General features: G+C 40.3%; 2 protein-coding genes across 2 annotated transcripts; both read left to right on the top strand.

The window, feature by feature from the left end:
* Window positions 1-35: 35 nt before the first annotated feature.
* prkacab (protein kinase, cAMP-dependent, catalytic, alpha, genome duplicate b) lies at window positions 36-17,082 on the top strand. The gene is made up of 10 exons (XM_022663257.2): window positions 36-162; window positions 3,327-3,388; window positions 4,774-4,902; window positions 5,640-5,738; window positions 7,875-7,957; window positions 8,090-8,216; window positions 10,159-10,254; window positions 10,342-10,464; window positions 12,050-12,214; window positions 13,398-17,082. The coding sequence occupies exons 1-10, from the start codon at window positions 117-119 to the stop codon at window positions 13,521-13,523; spliced, it is 1,056 nt and encodes a 351-aa protein (XP_022518978.1). The 5' UTR covers window positions 36-116; the 3' UTR covers window positions 13,524-17,082.
* A 1,197-nt stretch (window positions 17,083-18,279) lies between these two features.
* Window positions 18,280-26,340, top strand: samd1b (sterile alpha motif domain containing 1b). The gene is made up of 7 exons (XM_007238100.4): window positions 18,280-19,610; window positions 22,104-22,431; window positions 23,188-23,282; window positions 23,406-23,466; window positions 23,720-23,816; window positions 23,932-24,046; window positions 25,082-26,340. The coding sequence occupies exons 1-7, from the start codon at window positions 18,510-18,512 to the stop codon at window positions 25,229-25,231; spliced, it is 1,947 nt and encodes a 648-aa protein (XP_007238162.3). The 5' UTR covers window positions 18,280-18,509; the 3' UTR covers window positions 25,232-26,340.
* The last annotated feature ends 1,313 nt before the right edge of the window (window positions 26,341-27,653 follow it).

Here is a 27,653-nt window from a genome sequence, read left to right as displayed (position 1 = left end):
GCCTGCGGTGCTACCGCGGTGATAGAGGCGGAAAGCGGCGGCATCGAGGTCCTCCATCCCCCGCTGCTGCCGCCGCCGCTGGTGCTGCTCATTCTGCTCCTCCTGCATCCAGAGTCATGGGCAACACGCCGGCTGCCAAACGGGGAAACGAGATGGAAAGCGGTGGGTGGCTGTATCTCCTGTATCCCCTGCATCTTCTGTATCTCCTCCTTAATTCCTGCCATTCTCTCCTCCTTCCATTCATCTATACATGTGGCAGATTCTCCATCCGCATCAGCACCAGCCAACCATCACTGTTCCTCCAGTGATGATGCATCAACCCAGTTTCTGCTAAAGGACGCTGGAGCCTGGCACTGATTCATGATAGGCCACTCACTATCTGGGACGTCATGGATGAAGCCTGGGTTTGAACATCATGCATGGCCTTCTTCTGGTCGGCATGCTTTGATAGGTCAACCCAACTAAACCTTATTTAGGCCCATCTTTAAGGCTTTAGCATCTTTCATCATTCTATCTGTACCACCATGCATGGTAGATCAACCCAATTTGAGACTAAGGAGCACTTCTTGATCTTTTTGTTTGAACAGTATCGGTATTATCTGCTGGGCTGCAATAGTGTACCTCATGCATGCTAGAGATAAACCCAACTGGAGCCTGGCACTGATGTATGACATGGTACTACCTTGAACGTCATGGGTGAAGCAAGTCTAGGCCTGATCATCCTTCTTGACCTCCTCGCCTTTTTGGAATGTTCAATCCTGGGAGTTATGTTCAATCTAGCATACATGGTGGTACTCCACTGCGACCCACCAGACTTACAGATGTTGCCCATTGGTAAAAAGGCCAATAAGTCCGGCTTCAACTGGATGAATGTACAGTGGCCCATCAGGCATCCATATATTGCCCATTACTAAAAAAAAAAAATAAGATGATGTTTTAGATAGTGCCATTTAGGTTTAAACTGGGTTGATCTAGCGTACACTGTGGTACTTTGTTGCTTTATTCTTGGTATGGCCTAAGAGTAATTTTTTAAAAATCCTAGACTTCAGCCTTAATATCGTAGGCAGTGTTGTTTAGGTTAAAACTAGCTTGATCTCGCATACATGTTGGTACACCATTATTGTTGCAGCTTCCTATAAAAATGCAGAGAGGGATGTACAGTTCAAACCTAGGCTTCACCCTAGACAGTTGCTTATCATAAAGAAGTGCCAGGCTGTGTCCATAAGGCTTCAACTGGGTTATTGTACAGTAGTAGTACACAGTATTGTGGCCTAGGGGGCACATATATTTTGCTCATTACTAAAAAGACTAAGATGACGTTTTAGATAGTGCCTTTTAGGCTTAAACTGGGTTGATCTTGTGTACATGATGTTACATTATTGCTGCCCAACAGGCCTACAGATGTTGCCTATTACAAAAAATAAATGATGGTCAAACATTCAATAGTGTCCTTTATGTTTAAAGACATGGTGATACAATATTACTGCCCACCAGGCTTATATATGTTGCTGGCTGTGGTAATGTGTGACATCTGTAAAACTGGTGGGTTGTAATGGTATACCACCAAGCATGCTAGAGATAAACCCAAATGGAGCCTGACACTGATTCCTGATATGGCACTATCTTGAACATAATGAGTAAAGCAAGCCAAGGCCTGAACATCCTTTTTGTGCTTCTTGGCATGACCTAGGAGTGATGCTCAATCCTAGCCTTAAGCCATAATATCTTTTAGGCAGTGTCATTTAGGTTAAAACTAGGTTAATTTATAGCATACATAATGGTACACCATTGCAGCCCACCAGGCTTACAGATGTTGCCCATTAGAAAAAAGACCAAGAAGTCCAAGAAAATGTACAATCCTAGACTTCAGGCTGTGTCCACAAAGCTTCAACGGGATTAATGTACAGTGACCCATAAATATGCATACATATATTGCCCATCATTAAAAAAAAAACTAAGAGGATGTTTTAGATAGTTCCCTTTAGGCTTAAACTGTGTTGGGGAAATGATGAGTTTCTTTGATTTTACTAACTTATAAACCTCTGGAATATAATCAAGAGGAAGATGGATGATCACAAGCCATCAAACCACCAAACTGAACTGCTTGATTTTTTACACCAGGAGTAAAGCAGCATAAAGTTATCCAAAAGCAGTGTGTAAGACTGGTGGAGGAGAACATGATGCCAAGATGCATAAAAACTGTGATTTAAAACCAGGGTTATTCCACCAAATATTGATTATTTCTGAGCTCTTAAAACTTTATGAATATGAACTTGTTTTTTCTTTGCGTTATTTGAGGTCTGAAAGCTCTGCATTTTTTTTTTTTGTTATTTCAGACATTTCTCATTTTCTGTAAATAAATGCTCTAAATGACAGTTTTTTATATGTGGAATTTGGGAGAAATGTTGTCTGTAGTTTATAGAATAAAACAACAATGTTTAAATTTTCTCAAACATAAACCTATAAATAGCAAAATCAGAGAAACTGATTCAGAAACTGAAATGCTTCCTTATTTTTTTCCAGAGCTGTATATAAACATAATATTGTCCATGTTGGTTTTAAACCGCTAAAATAAAGCTAAGACAGTTGATAATGGACAGTTTATAGGAATGCTCTGTAATTGGTTAAATAACAATATATGTTTTTTGTTTAAAGATTTTTTTTTATTTTTCCACATTTTTCACAATAGAATTGATTAAATAGCATAAAAGTATTGTAGGTATATGTATTTTCAATAAATACAAGACAATTACAATTTTCCAATATTTGTCGAGCACTTAACATTTAAACATCACAGCAGAAATATTATTCAGTATAAGTTATTCGATCATTCACATTTATGATGGGATAAAGGTATATGCTGTATATGATGTATACATTCTTTAAATGTATAAAAATATATTTTAACATGATGATGTTTTGTATTTAAAGTATTTTGGCTGAACAGTGAGTGACTCATCGTAGACTCCACAGTGACTCAACTGGGTTTGGTCAATGATTTTAGCAATGATTTCGTTGCCAAAAAAACGATGAGATTTCAGTTTAAGCCAATATTTTTATCCAATCGATATATCAGTGATATCAGTGAGGTTTTTAGAATCAATAGCTCTGATTCTACTATTATGCTTTTTTCCCTGTTGAAAGCTTAAATGAAATGTTAGCGAAAAAAAGCTCTGTATCTAGTTAATTCTGAATCTTTAAAACATATATATCCACAGCCACAACAACAATCAGAAATAAAATAAAATACATTAAATAAATGATGTATTATTTTTGTTCCTGACTATACTCTCTCTCTCTCTCTCTCACTCTCTCTTTCTCCACAGTTCGTGAATTCTTGGCTCTGGCCAGGGAAGACTTCCTCAGGAAATGGGAGACTCCTGCACAGGTGAGACTGAGACAGATTTATAGAACCTGTGTTGTGGATTTAACCTCTTAACCCTCCTGTTATTCTATGGGGCAAATTGACCTGTTTTAAAGTTTAAAAATCTAGAAAAAAATATTTTATTACTATGAAATTCTTCTGTTTACCTTTATTAGTGTAATTAACATATAATATTAAAATGATGCATCTCACATTTTTGCAACCACCCCCTGCAAAAACTAAAACTAAATTGCAATGTTATGTTTTAATGTTATGTAAAACTATTGTGTTTTTTATGTTGGTCTTTCAATAGTAATAAAATAATGAAACATTAAAAAAAGTTTGAACATGTATTTTTTTCTTTTTAAATTGAGGGAATTAATCTAGCTGAACCATTACCTGTTAGAGGTAAGGAAAACAATTGCACTGAATATTGATAAAATAATTAGTAATGGAGTAAATAATTAAATATTCACACTGATTGTTAGAATGCACCGGGTCAAACTGACCCTGGAACACCATTACTGTTCCTGACGAATGAACATAACAGGAGGGTTAAACTGTTACAGAACTCATAGTTTACTGTTTTTTATAATTTCTTACTTCACAATTGTGTTAAAAGAGCACGTTTAAATGTTTTAAGTATAAAAAACAGTGTTGTTTGATCATATCATGCAGCAGATTTTGAATATAACGTACTGTATAAGTATAGAGATGTATTTCAATAACAGTTTAAGAATCTGATGATATTTATGCATGATAAATACAGTGTGACATCGTGAAAATGTCTTTAAATATTATAATATTACATTGTAAGCATTGTACAGCTCTAGAATCTGAATCAGTTTCTCTGATTTTGCTATTTATAGGTTTATGTTTGAGTAAAATGAACATTGTTGTTTTATTCTATAAACTACAGACAACATTTCTCCCAAATTCCAAATAAAATATTTTAATTTAGAGCGTTTATTTGCAGAAAATGAGAAATGCCTGAAATAATAAAAGAGATGCAGAGCTTTTAGACCTCAAATAATGCAAAGAAAACAAGTTCATATTCATAAAGTTTTAAGAGTTTAGAAATCAATATTTGGTGGAATAACCCTGGTGGTTTTTAATCACAGTTTTTTCATGCATCTTGGCATCATGTTCTCCTCCACCAGTCTTACACACTGCTTTTGGATAACTTTATGCTGCTTTACTCCTGGTGCAAAAATTCAAGCAGTTCAGTTTGGTTTGGTGGTTTGTGATCATCCATCTTCCTCTTGATTATATTCCAGAGGTTTTCAATTTGGTAAAATCAAAGTTACTTGTCATTTTTAAGTGCCCTCTTATTATTTTCCAGAGCTGTATATATTTAGATAGATATCGTTTATGATTATTTTAAATGTGTTCGTCTCCTCCTGCTTCAGAACACTGCGTCTCTGGACCAGTTCGACCTGCTGAAGACTCTGGGTACGGGCTCATTTGGCCGAGTGATGCTCGTCAGACACAGAGAGAACGGCCAGCACTACGCCATGAAGATCCTCAACAAGCAGAAGGTACTGAACCAAACCTGCAGGACTTTAAACCCGATAACGTCCAGTACCACATCCAGAACCACTGCTCAGCACCCGAGCGCTGGGTAAACTAACCCCCGGTGTGGAGGCTGTACGTCAGCATTTATACTTTAAGTCATTTATGTGATTAGAGGGAGATTTAGATAATTTAAGAGTGAATTTGAATGAACTTACTGTTTCAGCTTCAATCTAGAAAAACTATATAATTCTTAATATGCTCACATCTTAAGTTTTCAAATGACATAAAATGATCTAAAGCATCTAAACTTGTTTATAACAGTGATTTCTGAACATAATGATGGAATCATGCAGTGGGAGTGGCATGTAAGTCGTATGGGTATTGCACCTGTTGGCCATTATATTGGAACCCCCGAAATTGCTGCCCTGCACTTATATACTGTGGCCTAAGTTTTATCGACACTGCTATCCAGATATTATTGGAGTGGTGGTCCGGTGGTCCGCACAACTGGTACCACTGTATCAGACACACAGATTAAAGACCAGCAAGGTCCATCCTCAAGGTGGCGCTACAAGAGAGAGGCGTGTTTTTGTTCTAGAGAAAAATGACCAAAACTGATTTTTTGCAGTGGTGGAGCCACTGTATTTACCACCCAAACCCACTATTGAAGCTACCGCCACCATGTTTATATATAATGCTGATTATTTTACCATCAGTACCAATAACATTAATTAATATTAACTCTCTCTCTGTGTATCAGGTGGTGAAGCTAAAGCAGATTGAGCACACTCTGAATGAGAAGAGGATTCTGCAGGCCGTCAGTTTTCCCTTCCTGGTGCAGCTGGAATACTCCTTTAAGGTACGTTCACACGGCCCGACGTCTCACAGCCCGATGTCTCACGTACCGATATCTCGCAGCCCAATGTCTCACGTACCGATATCTCACAGCCCGATGTCTCACGTACCGATATCTCGCAGCCCAATGTCTCACGTACCGATATCTCACAGCCCGATGTCTCACGTACCTATATCTCACAGCCCGATGTCTCATGTACCGATATCTCACAGCCCGATGTCTCACGTACCGATATCTCACAGCCCGATGTCTCACGTACTGATATCTCGCAGCCCGATGTCTCACGTACCGATATCTCACAGCCCGATGTCTCACGTACCGATATCTCACAGCCCGATGTCTCACGTACCGATATCTCACTGCCCGATATCTCACGTACCTATATCTTACAGCCCGATGTCTCATGTACCGATATCTCACAGCCCGATGTCTCACGTACCGATATCTCGCAGCCCGATGTCTCACGTACCGATATCTCACAGCCCGATGTCTCACGTACCGATATCTCACAGCCCGATGTCTCACGTACCGATATCTCACAGCCCGATGTCTCACGTACCGATATCTCACTGCCCGATGTCTCACGTACCTATATCTTACAGCCCGATGTCTCATGTACCGATATCTCACAGCCCGATGTCTCACGTACCGATATCTCGCAGCCCGATGTCTCACGTACCGATATCTCGCAGCCCGGTGTCTCACGTACCGATATCTCACAGCCCGATGTCTCACGTACCGATATCTCACAGCCCGATGTCTCACGTACCTATATCTCACAGCCCGATGTCTCATGTACCGATATCTCACAGCCCGATGTCTCACGTACCGATATCTCGCAGCCTGATGTCTCACGGCCCAACATCTAACATCCCCATGTCTCACGGCCCAGTATCGCACGGCTCACCATCTCATGTCCCAATGTCTCACAGCCTAATCATCTCATGTACCGTTATCTTGCAGCCCAGCATCTAACAGCCCGATGTCTCACGACACAACATTTAATATCCCAATGTTTCATAGCCAGTATCTCGTGGCTTGTCGTCTCACGTCCCAACATATAGGAGCCCAATGTCTCACTTTTGACATCTAACAGCCTTATGTTTTACGGTCTAATGTCTAATGGCCTATGGTCTAACCGCCCAATGTCTCTTGGGTCACAATGTCTCACAACCTGAGGTCGCACAGCATTGTGTCTCATGGCCCTGTGTCTCACAACCCGACCTCTAGCAGTCCGACGTCTCACGTCTCACTGATGTCTCATGGCCCGATATATTCTGCCCCATCATCTAACAGCCCGATGTCTCTTATCTCTATGTCTTAGAGCCTGAGGTCTTATGTCCTGCTGTCTCTCAGCCCAGTGTCTCACACCCTGAGATCTCACGTCCTGATATCTTACATCCTGATGTCTCACATCCTGATATCTCACAGCCTAAAATCTCACATCCTGATGTCTCACATCCTGATGTCTCACAGCATAAAATCTCACATCCTGATGTCTCACATCCTGATGTCTCACAGCCTGAAATCTCACAGCCTAAAATCTCACATCCTGATGTCTCACATCCTTATGTCTCACACCCTGAGATCTCACGTCCCGATATCTCACAGTCCAGTGTCTCACACCCTGAGGTCTCAAAGCTCAGTGTCTCACAGCCCAGTGTCTCACAGCCCAGTGTCTCACAGCCTGAGATCTCACAGTCCAGTGTCTCACACCCTGAGGTCTCATAGCTCAGTGTCTCACAGCCCAGTGTCTCACAGCCTGAGATCTCACGTCCTGATATCTCACAGTCCAGTGTCTCACACCCTGAGGTCTCACGCCCTGATATCTCATGGCCCAAAGTCTTCCAGCTCAGTGTCTCATGGCCCAAAGTCTTCCAGCTCAGTGTCTCATGGCCCAAAGTCTTCCAGTTCAGTGTCTCATGGCCCAGAGTCTAATGCTCCAATGTTTCGCGGCCCGACATCTCTACTGCCACATCTCTACGTCTCACTGCCTTATGTCTCACCATCTGACATTTCATGGCCCGATGTCTCACTGTCCAGCGTTTAACAGCCTGGTGTGTGTTTAACTGTAGTTCTTTATACGGGGAGGTGTGATAGTGATGATATACGTGTGTGTGTGTGTGTGTGTGTGTGTAGGATAACAGTAATCTGTACATGGTGATGGAGTACGTTCAGGGAGGAGAGATGTTCTCACACCTGCGCAGGATCGGCAGGTTCAGGTGGGTTTTATCTCAAATACATACCTCAGATAATATTAATAGACTGTATAGAAACGGTTATTATAACAGGGGTTATAATGCTCTTTTCTCTGTGTGTGTGTGTGTGTGTGTGTGTGTGTGTGTTTTGTACAGTGAACCCCACGCTCGCTTTTATGCATCTCAGATTGTTTTAACGTTTGAGTATCTGCATGCTCTGGACCTCATCTACAGAGACCTGAAACCAGAAAACCTCCTCATCGACCAGCAGGGCTACATACAGGTAACCCTACACTGCACCATACACTACTGTACCTGCTGATATCAGCTTCAGATAACCTGTAGGAGAACCAGATTCTGAAAAAAAAAACAATTTTAGATGTTTAATGGAAGTCAGATTTTGATTAAAAGATTTATATTACAGTATATTAGTAGTCTACAAATTTAAAACATTATATAATCTGTTTAAAACATTAGAATAAAGGTATATAACTTCAGACTAAAAAACGAATTTAATTAATTTAACAGTTTTTAACATCAGAATAATAACTATGGCATTAGATTAAAAATATATAACATTAGAATAAGATTTTTTTAGAATTCGAGGCGTAGACGATGTAGAGATGTAAAAATTTGCCACTAGAATTACAAAAAAAGTTTATAAAATTAACTTCATAATAGGGCTGCTCATTCCTGGTCCTGGGAATTTACAAACCTGGAGATATGATTTTAGATTAGAATAATACTTTATATAAACTAGTATCTGCATTAATGCTGGGCAGTATGACCAAAAATGTATATAACAGGATTTTTCAAGATTCGGACGGTTTCACAGTATATAATAGTATTTTTATTTTATTTCATTTTTTATATATATATTTTTGTATGATTGTGCTTTAATATAGGTTTGTGACATACTCTACTGTTAGGAGTACATTTAATATTAAAAACACCAAGGCCTTAACTTTGCTCCAAAAAATTACACAATATATGAAGAAATCAGATTTCATTAGCATAAAAACACTGCTAAAGAATTTAAACAATAGACCTTAAAGGTCACCTTCCGTCGTTTTTTCTTTCATTTTAAAATGTCTAGTTGTGGTCTCTAGTATGAATGAATGACATGTGAGCCGTTTTTGTAAAAAAAAAGTGCTCAGGTGTCTCTGTATAGCTCTTTTTTAATGGACTGTTTTAGGGGTGTGTCCAAAATGACCGGATTCCAGCTTTGCTCATGAATATTCATACATGCAAACAGCATGCAAATATCTCTCCTCTGATTGGCTAGGAGCACTGCGACGCCCCTCCGCCGCTCTGCCGCTCACTGCCTCCCACCTCCTAACTGATGAGCGGTGATGTTGCGTCGCTTCAGCTCCGCCTCTGGGAGTTTCTCGAGCCAAGGTGGGCTGGTCTGTGAGTTTCTGCCTACGTAGGCAGAAAGATAATTCAAAATTCACCCGTTTTTCGGAGGGGGGGAGGGGGGATTTCTTTGCTTAGCTCCTGCAGACAATGGGGGCTGCAAAACAGTTTAATGTGCAGGTGTGCAGGTGTACAACTCGGATTTTCGCGGAAGGTGACCTTTAAAAAGAGATACGCCAACAACTTCAACATGGCATTCTTTACAAAACTAGCAAAATATTTTAGATAGTTCCTAAACAATATAAATTGACCTAAAATACTCAATGTTCAAGTATTTATATGAGATATGTCTCAAATGTACTACTGCGTGAAAGTATCAAAGAGTATAATTTATTAATGAATTATTACAGTATCATTAAAATCAGCCATAATTCCCTTCTTTCTCTAGATGACAAATAAATTCAGTTTAGTGTGCATTAAAATTATATTACAGTATTACTATATTTAAACTTCCTCGTATCCAGAGTTTTAGGGGAGTTTTATCTCCTGTGATGAATAAATGAACATCTGGAGGACGAGTAAAACGTTTCTCTGAGCTGTGGATCGATTGCGCACTTCCATTCCTCTCACTTCAGGTTGTTAGCTTGTTATGCTAACTGGCTAGCATTATCTAGCGAGCTGTGTATGCTTCTTTGGTGGTGCTGTTCTACACAGCGCTCCACAGCACCTCTAGTGGCATGGCGGTATGAGAGAAACGCATACCAGTTTTAATTTACGCATTAATCTGAATCTATAAAATATCATTCCTGGCTGAATCATTGCTTCAGTGTTAAGTGTGTGTGTGTGTGTGTGTGTGTGTGTGTGTGCAGGTGACAGATTTTGGCTTTGCTAAGCGGGTGAAAGGTCGTACGTGGACGCTGTGTGGGACGCCGGAGTATCTGGCTCCAGAGATCATCCTCAGCAAGGTGAGCTGAGACCATCTTACTCACCTGTAGGAACAGTAGGAAAACATTCATTCACTCCTTTTCTTTTACTCTCTCTCTTTCTCTCAGGGGTATAATAAGGCGGTGGATTGGTGGGCTCTGGGCGTGTTGGTGTACGAGATGGCGGCTGGTTATCCTCCGTTCTTCGCTGATCAGCCCATTCACATCTACGAGAAGATCGTCTCAGGAAAGGTCAGTGTCACACCTTGCTTACAGGTGAGAGCAACTGTGCCTCAAAAAAGGTAGTGAGATGATTATGATGATGGCAAACTGTAGAAACACATCCAGCTCAAGTGTTTTTTATTGAAAGACAGGTGCAAAAATCAGCCAAAAATATTGAAAGAAAAGGAACAAAAAGAAACAAAACTTTAAAAAAAGAGTTTTGTTCTCCATGGCAGCGCAGCTTAACTTTTCCCAGCAGTGTTTATTACAGTTAGCGGGAGAGACGCTGTTTGAATCATCTGTGTATCCTGGGGGCTGTGTGTTCGAGGGGGAGCCGGTGTTCTGTCAAGTTATGCTACCCATCGATATGTGCTTCTTTAAGGCACTGCGCATGCACCCACCAACATTCTTTTTTTGTACGATTTCATGTTTTTAATGATAATTCCTTAGGTTTTTATTGGGAACACTAAACAATCTGCTTGAATATAAAAAAAAACGTAAATATCAGTTAAAGCAAAGAAAAAAATTTAACTTGAGTACTTTTTACTTTTACTTGAGTAGAATTTTAGCAAAGTAAAGTTACTTTTACTTAATTACAATTTTTCAGTACTTTTTCCACCTCTGCAAAAAAAAAAAGCACAAGAATCAACATTTTCCCTAAGCTCCTTAGCATTGGCTCCATACATCAACCAAACATACTCATGACGAACTTGAAAATGAAGCCTTAAATAGGCCACCACTGGTTCACCCAACCCAGACAAAATTTGGGTTGCTGTCTTATGGGTCTGGGATAGGAATTGTGCACAAACACATTTTTATTTTTCTTAAAAAAATATTGGATTATTCAGTATTATTTAACTCAGTCGATCTTACTTTGATTCTCTACTCCTTTTTCTTTTGATTATTATTCTTATTTTTCCTTCTTTTTTTCCTTTTCTCCTTTTTTATTGGTATTGGTCATGGTCCGGTCACTTCCTGAAATCACACTTTACCCTCCGGCCCAGTATGTGGCGGTAATGCATCATTTGCTTGTTTGCCAACCTCCATTAAACCCAGAAGAAGAAGAAGAAGAACCCAACCAAAACCAAAGCATTTCCTCTGCAGGGGAATACACTCTTAAACAAACAAACAATAAATCAGATAAACACAGAATGGAAAAACTACATATTCAAAATAGTTATTGTACACAGCATAGGCCACAACCCCATAAAATAAACATAAACAAAAAAAAAATCCAAAAGAAAAGAACTCCACTCTAAATAGTATGGCCCAAAATGGGGCCTACTGAGCATGCCTGATTTTACTCATGCATTGTTTAAGGGCAGCCAAAACTAAGATTGGGCCCTTTGCCAGACCAGGAAGAGCACACAGCTATTCTTTATGGACATAAGTATTGGGACACATATTACTACATATTACACCAACGTTTAAGAGCTATTATGATCTGATCGTGTTCTAAACTCATACACATTAGTGTGGAGTCGGTTCCCTCTGCAGCTCTAACAGCAGGTGTGGAGGTGTGTCCCACTACTTTTGTCCATATAGAAGCTACATCTGTGATTGTATCTTCATGGGTGTGGCTTAACGAGCTGGCGTGGTCTGCTTTCTGCTCCAGGTGCGCTTCCCCTCCCACTTCAGCTCGGACCTGAAGGAGCTGCTGAGGAACCTGCTGCAGGTGGACCTCACCAAGCGCTACGGGAACCTCAAGAACGGTGTCAACGACATCAAGGGTCACAAGTGGTTCTCCACCACGGACTGGATAGCCATTTACCAGCGGAGGGTGAGTAAAGTCATATAAATATAATTCCAAGCTCCGCCTGTATTACATTTATCCTTGAAAAACACTTTCCATTGTATTAATCATGTTTTATTTTAAATTATATTACTGTAGGAATTTGGAGTAATTAGAGAATATGTCTATTTGGTTAAATATAGACCAGAATTTAGACTCAAAATCAAAATGTTATCAATAGGTATCAAGTGAAATTACTGAAGCAAGTTATGAAATTGTGGGCAGCTAAACCTAGGAAAAATGTCTATTCGGTTTTGCATAAACTAGAGTTTGGAGTCTCATAAATCCAGAAAATCAAACTGTTACCAAATTATATCATTACATCCTAGACGATGTCTTTACCTACTGTTAATCTTTAAAGTTATAAGTGATTTTACTGTGGCATTTTGGAGTTATGGGAGGTCAAACTTTAAAAAAAATGTCTGTTTGGTTTGGTTTGGAGTCCTATAAAACCAGCAAATCAAACCGTTATCCAATCAAAACATTAGTTCATTGAAGAAGCCTTTTCCAAACTATTATTCTTGTAAGTTTCAAGTGATGTTACTGTAGCATTTTGGAGTTATGGGATGTCAAGCTTAGATAAAATGCCTATTTGGTTTGGTATAAACCAGATTTTGGAGTCCTATAAAACCAGAAAATCAAACTGATATCAAATGACATCATTACATCCTAGAAGAGGTCTTTTCCTACTGCTAATCTTTAAAGTTATAAGTAAATTTACTGTAGCATTGTGGAGTAATAGGAGATCAAACTTAGTAAGAATGCCCCTTTGGTTTTGTATGAATCAAAGTTTGGAGTCCAATAAAACAGAAAATCAAACTGTTATCAAATGACATCAATAAATATTTAAAGAAGATTTTTTATACTATTAAGCATAAAAGTTATAAGTGAATTTACTGTAGCATTTTGGAGTTATGGGAAGTCAAACTTAGGAAAAGTGTCTATTCGGAGTCAAATAAAACCATCAAAATCAAACTGTCATCAAATAACATCATCACATCCATGAAGATGCCTTTCTATACTATTATTGGTGTACGCATCAAGTGATATTACTAAAGCATTTTGGAGTTATTGAAGGTCAAACTTCAGAAAAATGCCTTTTTGATTTTCTATGAACCAAAATTATTAAGCGTATATGTTTATGTATGTATGTATGTTTGTGTTTACTCAGGTGGAGGCTCCGTTTATCCCTAAGTGCAGGGGTCCTGGTGACACCAGCAACTTCGACGACTACGAGGAGGAGGAGATCCGAGTGTCCCTCACCGAGAAATGTGGGAAAGAGTTCGCTGAGTTCTAGACAGAGGGAGGTAGAGCGAGGTAGAGGGAGGATGAGCATGAGGGATGTTTTATTTTCTGTGTTTAGAAGCAGCTAAGGGAGCACAGCTACGATGATGATGACGATGACGTTGACAACGGCGATGAAGACCGCGGCCAACAGACCAGACGAGTGTTGCCTTCACCATCGCGGTTCTGCAGCGACGCTCATATTCTACTCTATTCAGTTTATCGACTTCTTAGTTTTGGCGTATCTGGACGATGTGATGGTTTTTTGGTGGGGAGTTGAGGGAGTTTCGGAGATCAGTCGAGTCGTTAGCGATCGGTTGAGTTAGCGTGATAGCGAGATAGCAAGATAGCGAAATAGCAAGAGAGGGAGGTCCAGCAGCAGTCGTCTACACCTCAGGACCTTCAGAGCTGCGCTAGGCCACCATATCAACCACCACAGACACTGAAACCACGTTCGTGTAATAACCGACATATCCGTCTTACTGCGTTTAGGCCTTCTTTGTGTTGCTGTTTCGTTTTAATGCAGGAGTCAAATGGTTTTTAATAATGGTGAACAAATAAGCCATGGTTCTATCATACTTGTAGTGCCAAGTGTTTGGGTTTATCAATATAATTAATATTATTATAATTATTATGATTACTATTATTTGTTCTTGTTTATTATTATAATTATTATGATTTGATTGTGTGAGCATATCTTTTTGATTAATCTCTAATCGGATAAAAAAAGAAAAATTAGTGCCATGAGCGGAGAGTCAGGATCAGCTCACAGGTCGACTGATTGATTGATTAGTTGATTAGTTACTAATAATTTGGCATTTTGATTGATGATCTTGGTTCCCTTTCATCTAATGCCTTTGAGACACTTTAGGGTAAAACATTCCATATTTTATTTATGGCTATTTTATGCCTAAAAGAACTGACCACTTAAATTAAATATATTTAATTTAATAGTACTCATAAATTTCCCATCTTTCCTCTGTTTAAACACCAAATATTGGGCATAGTTTGGTCTGGAACATTCATTATACATAAGTAATATAACTAAACACATACAAATACTGAAGAAATACATATTTACTTTATTTACTTTATTTATCGAACATAATTAATAGAAATGTAATATTCTTTTAAAGAAAATCACATATTACTGCTTAAGACATGCAGGCAGTGCATTGCTATTTGAACTCATTTAACATTCAGTTTGAGTAAACCACAGCAACCACCATAACACCACCCTAGGATACACCTAGCCAACATTAAAAGCAAGAATAGCAACACCATATAGGATCCAACTCACTGACACAGCAACGTCAAGCAATACCTGATCAACCCATGCCTGTGGTAACCATGGTAACGCCGTAGCAACTGACTCCTATACCATGGCACCATTGTAGCTACTCCTTTATGACTCCTATACGTCCATTGCAGCACCTTAGCAACCGACCACCTGGAAACAACTTGAGTTACGAACACCTACACCATAGCAACACCTTAGCAACCACCTAGCACAGTACAGAATCACATAATTACATTTATATTGGTTACATTTGATATCTGATGTATAAAGGTAAAGTTTAAATACATTTCCTAAGATGTATGAGTTTATTTATATTACCTTCATCTCTGAACACTTCATCTCTGGTTACATAAATATCAAATAGACAAAAAAAGATTAATTCTGATTAGTGATTTTTTTATTAAGCGTTTAAAACACATTTCACTTTCCCACCAAAAATGTATTTATTCCAAAAATAGCAGAAATCAGACATTCTCTGAAGCCCTAAACTGCTGAAATAAACAGTGGACAAAAGTCATGGGACACCTGCACATCCATTGTTTCTTCTTTTTAAACCAAGGGTATCCTGCTTTTGTTGGAGTAACTGTCTCTACTCACCAGGAAAGACCTTCTACTAGATTCTGAAGAACGATGAAAAGATGGATCTATATGTCATATATATAATATTATTGTCATTTAAAGACGCACACAAATTGATAATATAATGGCAAAATAATACATTTACACCCTCCTTTTAAAAGTGCTTTTAATTAGCATTTAATTTTTAAGGATTAAAGTTCGAATTTGAACTTGTTAAAACAGCCCAAATGAATAAAACAATACTGTAATGAAAAACTGTAATGAAACTGCTGTTTTAAAGGAGAACTCTGGTGTAAAATTTACTTTTGTTGTAGTAAAACATGAAAAAAAAGTACTTACCTTTGTTGAATAGCCCACCTTTATTCTCGTACAGCATTCCAAAATCTAGGAATTTTAAGCTTTTTTGCCCAGCACGCTTTACAACAGCTGTATCTGGGCATGTTTTACCCCGATAAATCGCTTTTTACACCGTTATCCAGCTCAAAGTAGCTCCACACCTCCTTGCTAGAATCCAGAGAGCTCTGACATTTACTTTAAAAATAACTTTAAAAGAGCTCAAGATGCTTATTAAAAACCACTGTTTACATCCCATAGTGCAGGTAAATCTCCGGGCGCCGCCATCACTGTACTGATAATTACATAGACATATATATATATATATATATATATATAGACTCCGCATAGCCTGCCTCCTGGAGTAGCAGCCGGAGCCCAGTGCATTAATTTACACTGAGGAAGGTTCAATACATCTATAATAATTTTAGCAAAGAGGTGTGAAGCTACTTTGAGCCTGAATAATGGGGTGAAAAATGAGATTTTTTTGGGGCAAAATATGCCCAGAATTGGCCGTTGTAAAGAGTGCAGGGCAAAAAACACAAAATTACTGTAACTCAGAAAGCTGCAGGAGAGAAGAGGAGAGCTATTTAACAACAGTACTTTTTATCATGTTTTACTACACCCAAGTGCATTTCACACCAGACTTCTTCTTTAAAACAGATCTCGATTAGGTTTAAGGCAAATGTAATGGGTAAAGGTCAGGATAAATAATTGACGTCAGGTCAGTTGATCTCTTCATTGCTGAATGCAGTCAAATCCTCACAGCAATGCTGCTGCAGCTCCAATCTCTAGTAGAAATTATTTTTCTCTGGACAGTAAAGACAGTTACGCTCCAACAAAAGCAAGATATACTCTAATAAATACTCCTTTTTTCAGAAGAAACTCTAAATAGGCAGATTTTCCAAAATGTTTGATAATAATTTGCCATAATTCAACCAGAACGCCCAAAGAACCTGATGAGACATTGACTCCCGTTACTCCAGAAGAGGAAGGTCCGTGCAGACGCTTCTTTTCCCACATATTTCTACAGTTTTCTTCAGTTTAAACTCAATCAAACACAATCAGAGCTGAACTCAACTACCCAGCTCCAGTACAGAGTCTGGACTCTTTCTTCCCCTTCCTGAGCCTCCATCTCTCCATTTCCTCAGCCGGTCCGGTCCGGTTCTCCTTCCTGTTGGGATGGGTGAAGTGAAACTGGCTTATTTTGAGTGATTTTTTGTAATACTTGAGTCTATATTAACTCTCCAGGTTCCACAGAGCGAGCGTACAGCGTTAACGACTGAAGACACAACAGAGCTCTTGTGATATTTTGCACCACAAGAATCATTCCAATAAAGTGTTACTTGTGTAAATACCACATCCCTGATTCCTGATTTCACACTGAGCCCATTGTGTGTTTAGTGTATTTTACACAGATACAAATACAAGAAAAACATTCTTCAAAGTAGCACCTCCTGCTTAGTCTTGGCTGGATTTTCTCAGTCAGCTTTATAAGGTAGAGTCACCTGGAATTCAGGATTTCAGTTAACAGCTGTGCTGAATGCATCAAGAGTTAATTACTTGAATTTCTTGTCTCTTAATGTGTTTGAGAGCATCAGGTGTAAAGTTGTGGAGTGGTAGAGTTACAGGTATACAGTGAATAGTGAATATTTAAATAATGTTCTAATACAGATTATGAGTATAAACTGGAGAATCCCACCAGGTCAGTTTACATCATATTTATATATATATATATATATATATATATATATATATATATATATATATATATATATATATATATAAATGTATAAGCTCAATATTAAAGAATATGTAAAGGTTATATATAAAGCTGGATCACAGCCTTCTGTTCTTGTCTGCCCATTTATATATACATAAATAAATAGGTTTCAGAAGTTCAGTTTTTCTGAACGATGTGGAAGTCTGCCTCTAGTGGCAGATCTACAGCATTCCAAAAGGGAAAATGTAGAAAAAATTGTTTAAATAAAGGTGTGTTTGAATGTGCAAGTATTGTTTAAAGTTAAAGTTGAAAAGATGTTTTAAAAAAAGGTTAAAAATTCTGATATAAACTTAATATAACCAAAACAGAACTTTTAATGAAACAGAATTTTAATGAAAAGCTCTGATATAAATCGCAAAAATTATAAGTTTCTTTGATTTTACCAAACTTAAAACCTCTGGGGAAACCTCAAGAGGAATATGGATGATCACAAGCCATCAAATCAAGCTGAACTGCTTGAATGTTTTGCACTATGAGTAAAGGCATAAAGTTATCCAAAAGCAGTGTGTAAGACTGGTGGAGGAGAACATGCCAAGATGCATGATGAAAACTGTGATTAAAAACCAGGGTTATTTCACCAAATATTGATTTCTGAACTCTTAAAACTTTATGAATATGAACTTGTTTTCTTTGCATTATTTGAGGTCTGAAAGATCTGCATCTTTTTTTGTTATTTCAGACATTTCTCATTTCTCCAAATAAATGCTGTAAATTACAATATTTTTATTTGGAATTTGGGAGAAATGTTGCTGATTCAGAAACTGAAGTGGTCTCTTCATTTGATTTAAGAACAAATGTTGTTGCTACTGCATGAGGTTGTTTCTTGTTAAGGCAGTACTGCGGTTTCCCGATTTTCGGTGTAACTCAGTCAGTCCACCTTAAGCGCTCCGCTCCACCTTAAGCGCTGAACGCAGGCGTATAGCGAGCTCAGAGCGCAGAAACGGCAAGAAGCGGAGAAAGAGCGGAGCTTCGGGCGGGACCAGGACCGGAGTCCGGAGTAGACCATGTCGAACTTGCGGTACCGCGACTGGATCCTGGACACGATAGACTCGCTGCGCTCGCGGAAAGCGCGCCCGGACCTGGAGCGGATCTGCCGGATGGTGCGGCGGCGGCACGGATCGGACCCCGAGCGCACGCGCGCCGAGCTCGAGCGGCTCATCCAGGAGCGGGCGGTGCTGAAAGTCAGTTACAAGGGGTCCACCTCCTACCGGAACGCAGCCAGGGTGCAGCGCAAGGGCCGGAGGACTACCGCCGACCAGACCACCGACAGCACGGACAACAACAAGCTCGAGCTGTCTTTGCGCGACCGCGAGCGCAGCAACAGCGGCGGCAGCAGCAGTAGCGGTAGTAACGGTAACGGTGACTCTAGTAGCTGTAACGGCAATGACGAACAAAGCAGCAACAACAACAACCAGAGCACGAGCGGAAGCACGCACGCGGAGCGAGAGCCGACCAGGAGTTGCGGAAAGTCGTTGTGCAAGAGTTGCACGAGCATCTGCACCTGCACAAGCACAAGCACGAGCGCCCGCGCTCCAAGTGTCGCACCCGCAACCCCGGACCCCCGGCGCGAGCAAACTTCCTGCAGTGAGAAGCAGCAGCAGCACTGCGTGCTCGTTAAGTCTGAATGTGGTGGTGGTGTTAAACATGGTGGAGGTGGTTTCACTGGTACATGTGATGGTAGAGATGGTGCAGATGCAGGTGCAGATGTTGGTGCTTGTTCTACTCGTGTCGATGGTGGTAAACAAGGTGCAGGTAGTTCTATTAGTAAAAGTGCTGCTGTCAATGGTGGTGGTAGTCACGCGCCGCTGGGACCTAGGGAGGTCCTGGGCTGCCTGAGCGCGCACGAGCAGCTCGAGACGCTGACGAGGCACCGCGCGCGAGCGCTGGAGAGCAGCACGGGCAGCAGGAACAGCAGCAGGAGGAGGAAGAGGAGGATGATGATGGTGGTGGTGGAGATGAAGAAGAAGAGCAGGACAACGGAGGCATCAGCTGCTGCTGCTGCTGCAGCGCGTGCGCTCGGGCAGGCCGGCTCGCGACTGTGTAAGGCGATGAAGAGGAGGAAGAGGATGAAGGGTGGAGGAGGTGCGCGGGACGATCAGAGCAAGGTGAAGTTGTTTGGAATGTCGCGCACGCTCCAGTTTCTTTTTTTTTTTTGGGCCCCTCCCCCTCCCCCCAAAACTCACGCGAACAAGGGCGCTCGCGCACTAACGTACACATGTGCACACGCGCACGCACACACAAAAGAACAAAAGGATGAGCTTTAGGACGATCTTCAAAGCAAACAGCATAAACAAACAGATAAACAAATTAACTAAGCTAGAATTGATAAAAGGGCAGCTCGCGCACGTTCTTTCCTTTATGCTTCCTTTATGTATGTATCGTCGATCATTTTTGGGCGTGCACGTGCACGCGTGTGCGTGCGCGCATATGTATGCATGTGTGCGCGCGCGTGCATGACCGAGCGCTCGTGTTTGTGTTTTAGTGCGCGAGCGCCCTTGCTTTTCTTGTCTGTGTGTGCACGTATAATAATGTTTGTGTTTGTTTGTGCGTGAGCGCTTGTGTTTTTACAGCTCGAGCGCCCTTGCTCTAGTGTGTGTGTTTGTGTCTCACTTCAGCGCGCGAGCAGCACAAAAGGTGCGGCGGGGCTCGAGCTCGCGCCCCGTCCGCCTGTCTGCTCTAGTCGCTCCTCGAGCTCTCGCTTGCGGTAGAATACACATCACGCTCGCAAACACACACACGCACGCACTAGAGCAAGGGCGCTCGCGCACTAAAAACACAAGTGCTCGCGCATGCACACGCACGCATATATGTATAAATTGGTGTGTGTGTGCGCGCGCGGTGTTTTCCTCTCTCCGGTTCTGTGTGAAAGTTGCGCTGTGTGTGTTTCAGTGGGCGGGGTCTCTAACTCTCATACGCGCTCCGAATAGAAAGAGGGGGAGGGGTAGAGTCTATACTGTGAGAGAGAGACAGCGCGAGAGAGACAGACAGTCCCTAAGAGAGTGATAGAGATAGGGACATTGAAAGAGAGAGAATGACAGAAAGAGAGAGACAGACACTAAGAGACAGAAAGAGGTAGAGACACTGAAAGAGAGAGCGACAGCCAGACAGTTACTAAAAGACTAAAATATATAGAGACACTGAAAGAGAGACAGGCAGGCAGTGAGAGAGGGGATGGAGTCAGTAAGAGCCGGATATACTGCACTAAAAGAGACACAGAGAGTGAGATGTACTGAAAAAGGAAGAGAGTGAGGCACTGAAAGAGAGACAGAGAGAGAGAAAAAACATGAGCAGAACAAGAGATAGGGGAAGAGAGACAGGTAAGGAAATGAGAGAGAACGGAGTATGAAAAATCTAAAGTTAAAAAGAGTGAGTGAAAAATGACAGAATGAACGGAGGAGGTGAAAGTAAGAGGAAGAGGACAGAAAGACAATGGGGAGAGGAGAGACATAGAGGAAGAGAAATGGCAGAGAGAAAGACGACAACAGAAAGGGAAAAAATGAGAGAGGACAAAAAAGACAGGGGAGACAGGAGACAGAAGAGAGGGAGAGAGGATATACAGAGGGAGCATGAGAGAGAGAGAATAAAGAAAAATTGGAGAGGGAAAGGAATCCAAAACAGAGAGAGAGATTTAACAGTCGTGCGAGAATAAATAAAGAATGTAAAAGCTGAGGTAGTGAAAATGCTCACGCAGCATAGTGTACTCTAGAGGTATGCTCGTTTTGTCCTCACAGTGCCTTTTTATATATCTCTCTCTCTTTCTCTCTCTCTCTATTTCTCTTTTTCTTTCTTTTTCTCTCTTTCTCTCAGTGTCGCACATACCTACATACACTTATCAATTAGTTAATTAATGAAGCAATTAATCAATTAAGGCTGTGATAGTCTGCTGTAGAAGGGTGGTGATGGTGCTCTTTGGGTGATGGATCAGAGAGGGAGACCTTTATTAGCCTACATGGTTGCTAGGTACTTGCTAGGTGGTTACTGTGGTGTTGCTAAATAGTTGCTGTGGCATTGCTAGATGATACTGATGGGTTACTGTAATGTTTCCAGTAACATCCCAGTAAATTCCTATGGTTTTATTAAATGTATGCTAGATGTGTTCTGTAGTTGCTGTTTCTATGTGGTTTCTGTGGTGCTGCTAGATGTTTCTATGACATTACTTGATCTAGTGTATACTAGATATAGTGTTCATTGCCAGAAGGTGCTAGGTGGTTGCTATGAGGTTACTTGATGATTGGCAACAGAATAAGACAATTTGACACTGATGACATGGCTCCATAACTAATGCCAGGTGTTGGCTAATAGAGGGGGAGAAAGCCACTAGTATTGAGCTGTGGGCAGATAGAACTGGTGGGCTGGTGATCCTCCAACATCCTGACATCACTTATGCTTGTCCTGTTGCTAAATGCAATCAAATAATCAGCAATGCTCCAATGGAGCATTAGTAGAGACTGTTACTCCAACAAAAGCAGAATAAACCCCTTTAAATACCAATAAATGCATTGCAGTACTTGATTCTGAGGTTTCCCCTTGAAAGTTCTTGAACAAGTGTCAAATCAAACTGCGTTTGATTGACAGATGTTTTTCCATATGTTCCACAGGACGAGGAGAAGGATGACGAGACTATGGAGACAGAGAGTGAGGAAGAAGAGGATGCAGAGGAAGAAGTGGAGGAAGAGCAAGAGAAAATGGAAGGGGACGATTTGTCTCCAGTTTGCCACCAGACCACCAAAACCGAAGAAGGTTCACCAGGGGTCCCGGGTCTGAACCCTGGTCCACTTTCATCACTGGAGAAGAAGTCCAGTAATGTTGACCAAAGAGTGATGATGTCAGCGGAAAACCTCCAGCCTCTGTTGTTGGCGGCATCATCTTCGTTGTCTTCATCCCCATCACCATCATCACCGTCAAGACAGGATGCGGACAGTGAATGTATGTGTGAATGTAATGATGATATATTATTGGGGAAAACTGTATTAAATAATTGAAATGATGTTGGTTAGTCTATCCTGGATACAAGATGAGGTTGGGTATGGAGGTGTACAGGTACAACTGCTCCCATAAATTCTGGATTGCTGATAAATCTAGAGACCAGGTAGGATAAGGAGACATTCCTGCAATTCTGGGAAACCCTTGTTGTGTGTGGACAAGCATTATCCTGCTGAAAAATGCCAGTTTGAAGCTCAACACATATTGTTGCAGGACGTCTTGCATATATCTCTGAGCTGTTAGTGTTCCTCCTACTAGGTGTGACCAACTATTGGATGAGATGCTCCTCATATCATCATTCACACCAGCAGTTTACAGTGTGAACTCTTCAGTCCACCTCAAATGAAGGATTGGAGTGCTCACAACAAAGCTTCCATATTTGAATTCAACTGTGGTCTAGATGATGGGCAATCAGTCCAAATGACCATCCGGCTTCTATCAGTCCAATGATGCACCCCCTCTCAGGGTCTGTCAGCTGTAAAAAAAATTCTTTGAGCGCATCATAGAGTGCATTGTGTCTTGCAGTCAGCAGTCTTTCACCAAGAGGTGCACTACCCAAAAATAGCCTTTGAAAGTTGTACATCAGACAAGTCATCTCAGCTATAAGCAGTGGTCAGTACCTACTAAGTCTCCGCCCACCTCACAACTTACAGAACTAATCTGTCTAACTAATTTCTGCTTCTGTGACTCCACCTATAGGTGGGAGGGTGAACCAGGTGGCAACTGTTGGCACAGGAGATTTGCAAGAGGAGGAAAGATCAGCCACACCAAACCAACTACAGTTCAACACACAGGTAACCCCACCTGAACTACACCTGCGCAGCACACAAGTACCTCACCCAAACCTATACCTGCCCAGCACACAGGAAACTCCCCTAGATAATCCCTTCCATCTTTCTTTCTCTTCACTTTTTCAGACTCTGTCGGTTATGGTGACAGACAGTGTGAGGATTCCGTCTTCTATTCCTATTAAAACTTGTGAGTTTATATTATTGTAAATTTTATACTGTATTAAATATTATCTTAATATAGTCAATAATATTATTTTACTATAATCAGTTGTTTATGAATAAATAAATTAGTAAAGTATTTCACATTTTCTCTTTTCAAATGTAGTTTATATATTAATTAATAAACGTTTTAGTCTTTAAGTGTGCGTGCTTATCATTTTGTTGTGTGTGTGTGTGTGTGTGTGTGTGTGTGTGTGTGTGTGTGTGTGTGTGAGAGACAGATTCAGGCTGTAAGACAGAGGTGGGCATGTCTTCATGCTTGCTCACTCCCTCCGCCTCTCCGGGAGCAGCTGAGGAACGAGGGATGAACGGAGGAATGTGAGTGAGATCCTGAGTAATTCATAGTGGATACTGAGGAATTCATAGTGGATACTGACTAATTCATAGTGTATACTGATATTGAGTGATTATTTGTGAATGTGTATGTGTGCAGGTTTGTGAAGACGGAGTCTTCAGTAGTGAATCCAGTGGATTGGACAGTATCAGATGTAGCCAATTATTTTACAGCTGTGGGATTTCCAGAGCAGGCTCTCGCTTTCAGAACACAGGTATACAATATAAACTACGTTACCCAGAAACACCTGGGGCCATGTTCTACACTGTATTACTCATTAACATCCACTCATACATATGTGTGTGCTGGAGCAGAACATCCGTCACGCTTGTCTCAAGAGCATTTACAGCTGCAGGGGAAAATAACATGCCTTTCATTTATTTTTAATGGGAAAAAAAAGGAGAATTAGCATGCTTTATATTGAGGTGAAATAACAGGGTGATAAATGGGCTTGTTAACTGACATATGGGTATTTTTCACCCTGAACAAAAGTCACAAACTCAGTATTTATCTTCCTTTATCTACGTGCAGACTACAGTCTGATATACTCACCCCTGAATGACGAGCTAAGGCTTATGGTAATGCTCCAGCAGTGCTAGCCGGGGTTAGCAGCAGGATACAAGCCAATAATACTCGCTTATGACTGGTAAAAAGCTAGCGCTTAGCACGGTTAGTGGCTAATGCTAAGGCTGCTGAGTGCTCTATATAATGCTAAGGTTGCTGAGCGCTATATATGTAGCGTCTACAAATATAAGCGTCTGCAAAGAGGCTACTGTTAGTTAGGTAATGCACCTCTTGATGAGAGACATGCTTCTATGACATATCTTTAAAATACTTTAAATTATGGTGATCACAGATCACTTAAACTTTTGGGTAAATATATGAAATGGTAAAAAAACAACATTAGAACTCGGGGATATGTTGTTTAATAGTGAAAGTAAGAGCTTTTCCATATGTAGTAATGCAGTAAAGAGAGTGAAGAGAACTCAGGGGATTGGGACTAAACAGATGTGTAGCCACAAGAAAAGCACTTATCAGTGAAGATAACCAATGAAAACGGCTTCAGTTTGCTAGGGAGCGTAAAGATTGGTCTCTGGAGAAATGAAAGAAGGTCATGTGAAGGTCTGAGGATCTGATGAGTCCAGATTTACCCTGTTCTAGAGTGAAGGAGCATCAGGGTAAAAAGAGGGGCAGCTGAAGTGATGCTCCTAACATGCCTAATGGGGTTGGTTGTTTTGATGTTTGACAGGAAATAGATGGGAAGTCCCTCCTCCTGATGCAGCGCAACGATGTGCTGACCGGCCTGTCAATCAGACTAGGCCCCGCCCTCAAGATTTACGAGCGCCACGTGAAGGTTTTGCAGAGGACCCATTTTCAGGACGACGGCGCTTTCTGCTGAAACACACACACATTGTTTTACACACACACTGTTCTACAAAAACACACAATTGAACTCATTCTTACAGTCCTCACACACACACACACACACAGACAGACACACATGCTGGACAATGAAACTCACACACACATTCACACACATTATGTCCTCAATTCTACACAATTACATATAAACACACACACACACTTTATTACCATTGTGTGTCCTCCCCCCCTCGTCCCTGTAGGGATATAAAAACTGGACGGGTGTAAATCTCAATATTAAAAAAATGGAACCCAAGTCCAGCTGTACCTGCGTGTGCAGCCGGTTCTGGTCTGAACTGGATCAGTGGACCACGGATCTGCGGTACTATTTATTTCCTGCTCTGACCTTGTGGAGGTGCGTGATGTTCAGCAGGGGGCAGCAGACCACCAGTTAAACTCCAGTCTTCCTCCTGTAGCACCAGACCAGCAGCAGATCTACAGACCCGAGGCCCAGTAAACCCAGTGCCGTTACACTGCGTTCACACAGCAGGTAAAAGTGGCCCATATCAGAATCTGTCTGGTCATGTGACACAAAGGTGTTATCTGTGAGGCAGTGTGAATAGCAGAAATACACTGAATCTGATATTTTCTATTCTGATTTGAGTCACTTTAATATGTGGTATTGAAATCCCAGTCATATGTGACACAAATGTGTTATCTGTGTGGCAGTGTGAACAGTAGAAATACTCTTAAGATGAATTATTCAAATACCATTTGGTCTGAATCTGACATTCTAAGTCCGATTTGGGCCATTTTGGTATATGTAGCAGTGTAAATAATCAAAACACATTGAATATGACTTTTTGAAATTAGATTTGGGCCACTTTCATGTGTGTGGAAGTGTAAACAGCAAAAACACTCTGAATCTGATTTTCCACTTTAATGTGACACAGATGTGCAATATGTGTGGCAATGTGAACGGCAAAAAACTGAATTAGATTTCCAATTTCAATTTGGGTCTTTTTCATATTTGTGGCAGTGTGAACAGCAAAAACACAATGAATCAGATTTTTAGTTCAGATTTGGGCTGTTTTGGTACGGTAGGAGTGTGAACAACCAAAACTCATTAAATAAACCTTTTTTAAATTCAGATCTGATCTGAAGAGTTTCAGCTTCGATTTGGGACATTATTGCATATGTTATTGAAATTCAGTTCATATCCAATCTTTTGGTCTTGTGGTACAGATGTGTAATATATGTGGCAGTGTGAACGGCAAAAAACACTCTGATTCTGACTTTTTAAATTCTAATTTGAGCCACTTTAATACAGTATGTGGTATTGAAATCCCCAATTTCAATTCAGTCCAAAGTTTTGGTCATATGTAACAAAGATGCGTAAAATGAGTGAACAGAAGAAACACTCTGAATCTGATATTTTTATTCTGATTTGGGCAACTTTTATATCTGTAGCAGTATAAATATATTGACAGTTTTAATTCTTGTCTGGGACACTTCAATATGTGGTACTGAAACCTGATTTAAATCTGATTTTTTTTTGGTCATATGTGAATAAGATGTGTTAATTGCAGTGTAAACAGCAAAACACTGAATCTGATATGATATTTCAGATCTACCTACAAAATCTGCACTGCCAGAACATAACCTGGAAGTGATTTTTGTAAATATGTAAATATGTAGTTACTTCAGCATCGCTAACTGATACTCTTTTCACCAGCAGTAATTTTACAAAGTTGCAAACAGTTTTGGCTTCATTTCTATAGATCAGAAGTGATGATTTCCACTAGGAGAGACAGTCTGATAATCACACACAAAAAGCAATATTCTATCAGCCATTCTGATCAATAATCAATCACATGTTACGATGTATTGTTATAATGTCATAATAATAAATCTGTCCTGTTATAAGAAACCTCATATTTCTGAAATGGCAACTCTATAGAAAATGAGTTTTAAAGACTATTATAAATAAATGTTAAGGTCATAGGATTTTATTGTGGACCATTTCTATTGGTCGATTAATCTGTAAGTATTCACACAATGTAATAAAATGCTGATGTTTTAAATAATGTTAGTGAGTTTCTTGTATAAAAATTGTTAAAATGGCCATATATGTACATATAAAATGATATTCAATATGAAGAAAAGTATTGAGACACCTTCTTAGTCTTTAATTTTGTTATTAATTGCAGCTTTTTGATAAGTGCAAAAGTATTTATACAGTAGGCGTCCGACCTAATGATTGTGGCCAAATTCTCCCATAGGAATGCATTAAAACATCTATTTAAAAATAATAAAAATAAGAACTAATCAGATAGTTTTATGATCCGATTTAGCAACACGTCAGCAACAAACAGTTATACCATAGCAACACATTAGTACCCACTTAACAACACCTTGGCAACAATTTAGCAACACCACAGCAACCACCTAGCAACACC

Source organism: Astyanax mexicanus, chromosome 21 (assembly GCF_023375975.1).
Source record: "Astyanax mexicanus isolate ESR-SI-001 chromosome 21, AstMex3_surface, whole genome shotgun sequence".
Lineage (NCBI taxonomy): Eukaryota > Metazoa > Chordata > Actinopteri > Characiformes > Acestrorhamphidae > Astyanax > Astyanax mexicanus.
The sequence above is the reverse complement of the archived record's forward strand: the minus strand, read 5'-3'. Positions and strand labels throughout refer to the sequence as shown.